At 39.6% G+C, this 6,166-nt stretch overlaps 1 protein-coding gene across 1 annotated transcript; it reads right to left on the bottom strand.

Annotated features, from left to right (window-relative positions):
* Window positions 1-4,589: 4,589 nt before the first annotated feature.
* On the bottom strand, window positions 4,590-5,537 carry LOC128533574 (olfactory receptor 51I2-like; the record flags this gene model as incomplete). Its single annotated transcript, XM_053507863.1, has 1 exon — window positions 4,590-5,537. A coding segment is annotated over exon 1 (948 nt), but the record flags the coding sequence as incomplete, so codon positions are not given.
* Between the last annotated feature and the right edge of the window lie 629 nt (window positions 5,538-6,166).

The following is a 6,166-nucleotide window of genomic DNA, read 5'->3' as shown; positions in this document are numbered from 1 at the left end:
AAGGAAGGAAGGAGGCATGGGTGTTATAGCAGGTGGAACTTACAAGAATACACACATGCACACACACAACCACATACACACTAGAGCATAAACAAAAAGTGAAAGCATGAGAAAGGAAAGTGCAGGACAGACCTGTTAAACAGAGGTCAAGTAATATTCTGTCTGCAGCTTGAGTCTTAATCCCCATCTTTACACACCAGGCTGCTACAAAACACCTACATGGTGCATTTGTATGTTGGTATTTCTGTTGGTTTTCAACAAAGAAATTTTGTGTATTTTAACTTGATTTGTTTTTAACTTGCAGTATATGCATTTGTTTGTATTAAGTTGTCTGTTAGAATAATAATTGTTTAGAATTTTCTTTTTTTTTTAACCAGGAAATAAGAATTGGAGGATACCTAACTGAAACACCTAACTGCCCGCTTTGTGTGGGGATGCTAATTCGAACCTGTGTTAAATTCTTCATTGTCTTTCGGCTGTTTCCTTTCAGGGGTCGCCACAGCCAATTATTTGCCTCCATCTAACCCTATCCTCTGCATCCTCTTCTCTCACACTAACTAACTTCATGTCCTCTCTCACTGCATCCATAAATCTCCTCTTTGGTCTTCCTCTAGACCTCCTGCCTGGCAGTTCCAACCTCAGCATCCTTCTACCGATATATTCACAATCTCTCCTCTGAACATGTCCAAACCACCTCAATCTGGCCTCTCTGACTTTATCTCCAAAACATCTAACGTGGGTTGTCCCTCTGATAAACTCATTCTTAATCCTATCCATCCTTGTCACTTCCAAAGAGAACCTCAACATCTTCAGCTCTGCTACCTCCAACTCTGCCTCCTGTCTTTTCTTCAGCGCCACTGTCTCTAAGCCATAGAGCATTGCTGGTCTCACCACTGTCCTGTACACCTTTCCTTTTATTCTCGCTGATACTCTTTTATCGCACAACACACCTGACACTTTTCTCCACCCATTCCAACCTGCCTGTACCCGCCTCTTCACCTCCTTTCCACACTCTCCATTGCTCTGGACCGTTGACCCTAAGTACTTAAAATCCTGCACCTTCTTTACCTCTGCTCCCTGTAGCCTCACCGATCCTCCTGGGTCCCTCTCATTTACACACATGTATTCCGTCTTGCTGCGGCTAACCTTCATTCCTCTGCTTTCCAGAGCATACCTCCACCTCTCCAAATTTTCCTCCACCTGTTCCCTGCTCTCGCTACAGAGCACAATGTCATGTGCAAACATCATAGTCCATGGGGACTCCTGTCTTACCTCATCTGTCATCCTGTCCATCACCAGAGCAAACAAAAAGGGTCTTAGAGCCGATCCTTGATGCAGACGCACCTCCACCTTGAACTCTTCTGTCACACCTACAGCACATCTTACCACTGTCTTACAGCTCTCATACATGTCCTGCACCACTCTAACATACTTCTCTGCCACTCCAGACCTTCTCATACAATACCACAGCTCCTCTCTTGGCACCCTGTCATACGCTTTCTCTAAATCTAAAAATACACAAAGCAACTCCCTGTTACCTTCTCTGTACTTCTCCGCCAGCATCCTCAAAGCAAATACTGCATCTGATGTACTCTTTCTAGGCATAAAACCATATTGCTGCTCACAAATGCTCACCTCTGCCCTTAACCTAGCTTCCACTACTCTTTCCCACAGCTTCATTGTCTGGCTCATTAGCTTTATACCTCTATAATTGCCACAGCTTTGCACATCTCCCTTGTTCTTAAATAATGGCACCAATACACTTCTCCTCCATTCCTCTGGAATCCTCTCACTCTCCAAGATCTTGTTAAACAAACTTGTCAAAAACTCTACTGCCATCTCTCCTAAGCACTTCCATACCTCCACAGGTATGTCATCAGGACCAACAGCCTTTCCACTCTTCATCCTCTTCAACGCCCTTATCACCTCACTTCTACCAATATTTGCTACTTCCTGTTCCACAACAGTCACCTCTTCTACTCTTTGTTCTCTTTCGTTTTCCTCATTCATCAACTCCTTAAAGTACTCCTTCCATCTTCCCATCACCCTCCTGGCATCTGTCAGTACATTTCCTTCTCTATTTTTAATCACTCTAACCTGCTGCACATCCTTCCCATCTCTATCTCTCTGCCTTGCCAACCTGTACAGATCCCCCTCTCCCTCCTTACTGTCTAGCCTAGCATACAAGTCCTCATATGCTCTTTGTTTGGCCTTTGCCACCTCTACCTTCACCTTACTCTGCATCTCCCTGTACTCCTGTCTACTCTCTTCAGTCCTCTCAGTGTCCCACTTCTTCTTAGCTAGCCTCTTTCCCTGAATACACTCCTGGACGTCCTCATTCCACCACCAAGTCTTCTTGTCCACTTTTCCCTTACCTGATGATACACCAAGTACCCTCCTACCTGTCTCCCTGATCACATTGGCTGTAGTTGTCCAGTCAACTGAAAGCACCTCCTGACCACCCATAACCTGTCTCAACTCCTCCCTAAAGACTTCACAACATTCTTCCTTTCTCAGCTTCCACCACTTTGTCCTCTGCTCTGCCTTTGTCCTCTTCGCCTTCCTCACCACCAGGGTTATTTTACACACCACCATTCTGTGTTGTCTGGCTACACTCTCCCCTACCAACACTTTGCAGTCACTGATCTCTTTCAGATTACAACGCCGACACAAGATGTAGTCGACCTGAGTGCTTCTGCCTCCACTCTTATATGTCACCCTATGTTCCTGCCTCTTCTGGAAGAAAGTATTTACTACTGCCATCTCCATCCTCTTTGCAAAGTCCACCACCATCTGTCCCTCTACATTCCTGTCCTGAAGACCAAACCTGCCCATCACATTTTCATTACCTCTGTTCCCTTCCCCAACATGTCTATTGAAGTCTGCACCAATCACCACTCTCTCACCTCTGGGGATGTTCTGCATCACTTCATCTAACTCACTCCAGAATTTCTCCTTCTCTTTTAACTCACATCCTACCTGTGGGCATAACCACTAACAACATTGAACATTATCCCTTCAATTTCCAGCTTCAGACTCATCACCCTATCTGATACTCTCTTCACCTTTAGCACATTCCTTACAAACTCCTCTTTTAGAATAACTCCTACTCCATTTCTTTTCCTATCCACACCATGGTAAAACAATTTGAACCCTGATCCTAAGCTTCTAGCCTTGCTACCTTTCCACCTGGTCTCCTGAACACACAGTATATCCAACTTTCTTCTCTGCATCATATCAACTAACTCTCTTCCCTTCCCTGTCATGGTCCCAACATTCAAAGTCCCTACTATCACTCCTAAACTCTTGCCTTTCCTCTTCTCTCTCTGCTTTCGAACACGCCTTCCTCCTCTCCTTCTTCGACCAACAGTAGCCCAATTTCCACCAGCACCCTGTAGGTCAACAGCACCAGTGGGGGTCGTTGTTAACCCGGGCCACGACCGATCCGGTATGGGAATTATATTTGTGATTCGCATCATTGATTTGGCAAATGTTTTACGTCGGATGCCCTTCCTGACACAACCCTCTGCATTTATCCAGACTTGGGACTGGCACAAGAAGACACTGGATTGCGCCCATCCCCATATAAGGGTTCTTATATTTTATTTATACTTTGTATGGGGAAGCCATAGACAAGATCCAGACCGTTTCTAGCATGCACTGAAAGGACAAGATTAAGCAATACATGATCATGCCAAAATGAATGTAGACAAAGCACTTGATGTATGTCCAATAATTTTACAGTCAGAATTGTCATAAAACATGTTAAATCTAAATAAATAAGAGCTGCATCTGTCTGCAAATTTACCTACAAGGTCTGGAAAAATACAGAGGGGCCCAAGAAGTGTACAGTATACACACCTCAACAGTTCCTCAACAGTCATCTATACTTCAACAGTCATCTATGCTCTTTTTTAAAACTCATATGAATTATCCAAAAAAAAAAAAAAAAATCTAATCATTTAACTTGAATTATGGGAGCAATGTGTTTCTATAAAAGATGTCAATAGTAAAAAAAATAAAATAAAATAATTGATGCTATCATGCAAACATGATTGTTGTGCACATATTTTTCATGTTAAAGTATGTTTACATTTTTGAGCCCCTCTGTATAACAAAACATTGGTTGAGATATTTAAATGGGGCAAACTGTTTTATTTATGACACTTATGCTTTCTGGGTTCTCCTGATGTCAACAATGATCTTTTGGTCTTGCACAGCCTGTCTGTGTACAACTGTCTGCAGTTAATAAAAAAATAATAATATTCCAATAACTATACTGATAATACTGTTATTCATAAGAGCACAAAGCAATATTCATTTAGAAATCGGTTCAGATTGTATGTAATGTACTGAAATTGATAAAGTATGTCAGCTGCACAGTGCTTTGTTTGATGACAACACAAAAAATCTTGCAATATCTCATCAGCAAGCTTTTTCTAAAGTTTGTTTTCGTTTATATAATGAAATACACAGTTCAAATGGCTGAGACAACTATTATAATTTCTCAGGGTTTGCATTCATTTACAGTTATAAATTGCAGAAAAATAATCCTATGATTTAAGATTTGTTTTATGTTATATAAAGAAAACTTTATTGTATAAAAACATAAACACTGCATGTCGTATTTCCTTTGTTTTTAACCCATAAATTAGAGGATTAAAAATTGGAGGAATAATAATAAGTGCAACACCAAAAGCCCTTCGTAAGTGTGGAGATACTGCTTCTAACCTATGAGAAAGAAATAGTAAAAATATGTTAACCTCAAAGGTCAGAAAAACAACTAAATGTGTCCCACATGTTTGCACTGCCTTAGTAATAGATTTTGCCTGTTTAGTAGAAAGACAGGTAATTAGGATTTTAAAATATGTTAATGATACCACCAGTATAGAAAATCCTTGTAAAAGAGCTATAGTAAACAGGCCATAGTAGTTAACCACACTTATATCCTCACAGCTTAACTTCATTAAAGAAGGATTATTACAGTAAGTATCCACTATATTTGTCCTGCATATTTCTTTGCTTACTGTAAGCACAAATAAAGCCCCGATTAAAGCAAAATTTGTGGACCAAGCCATGCAAATAAATTTCCCCAAGTTAGCTCGTGTCATCAGACTGTGGTATCTCAATGGTTTGCATATAGCAATGTATCTATCATAAGACATAACAGAGAGAATTAAAACAGATCCAGTACCATAAAAGTGAAGAACAATGCCTTGCAAGACACAGGCAGGATAAGATATTTCTCTGTTTTCAGACAATATACTACAAATCAGTTGAGGGTAAAAACCGGTAGCTCCCATAACATCACATATGGATAAATTAAAAAGCAGTATGTACATTGGCTCATGGAGACTTCGTTTTACAACAATAGTTGCAAGAAGCATGGAGTGAAAGAACAAAATTAAGCAGTATGTGATGATGCCTAAAATGAATGCAGACAAAACAATGGATGGTGGTATACCCAATGATTCCATGGTCAGAATTGCAGTTAAACGTGTTAAATGTGTATTATTAAGAGATATGTCTCGATCCATTGCAGCTTCAAGGCCCTGAAAAAAATTATAATATAATAAAGTAATGGGTTAAGACATTTATCATGGGCAAATTGTTTTTGTTTATGGCAGCTATATGTTCTGACCCAGTTAAGCAAATCAGACTAAGTATGTTATTAATCAATTCAGTAAAACTGTGAAACCCATAAACCAAACACATGAGGTGATGGTGTTCACATTGTCCACAAAGTAACCCAAAATATTTGTATCCTTGCATGACTATTCCACAGGGCAAATGTTTTTAAAATTCTCAGGTGGCCACTATGTTACAAGAGACATGTAAGAAATCCTCACAGCAGTAAAGCTGAAAATAAGAGAGCTACAAATACCAATCTAATATGTTTTTTGCCGTGTATAAAAATGTGTGTGTTTGTGTGTGTGTGTGTATATATATATATATATATATATATATATATATATATGTATATATATATATATATATATATATATATAATATTATAAAAAAAACACATATGGAATTATGTAGTAAACATAAAAGTGGTAAACAACCCAGAATATGTTTTATATTTTAGATTGTCCAAAGTAGCTATATTTAGCTTTGATGACAGCTTGGCACCCTCATGACATTCTCTCATCAAGAGGTAATCATC

The sequence above is a fragment of the Clarias gariepinus genome, chromosome 11 (genome assembly GCF_024256425.1).
Source record: "Clarias gariepinus isolate MV-2021 ecotype Netherlands chromosome 11, CGAR_prim_01v2, whole genome shotgun sequence".
Classification (NCBI taxonomy): Eukaryota; Metazoa; Chordata; class Actinopteri; order Siluriformes; family Clariidae; genus Clarias; species Clarias gariepinus.
Note: the sequence above shows the minus strand (reverse complement) of the source record. Positions and strands in the feature narration are given on the sequence as shown.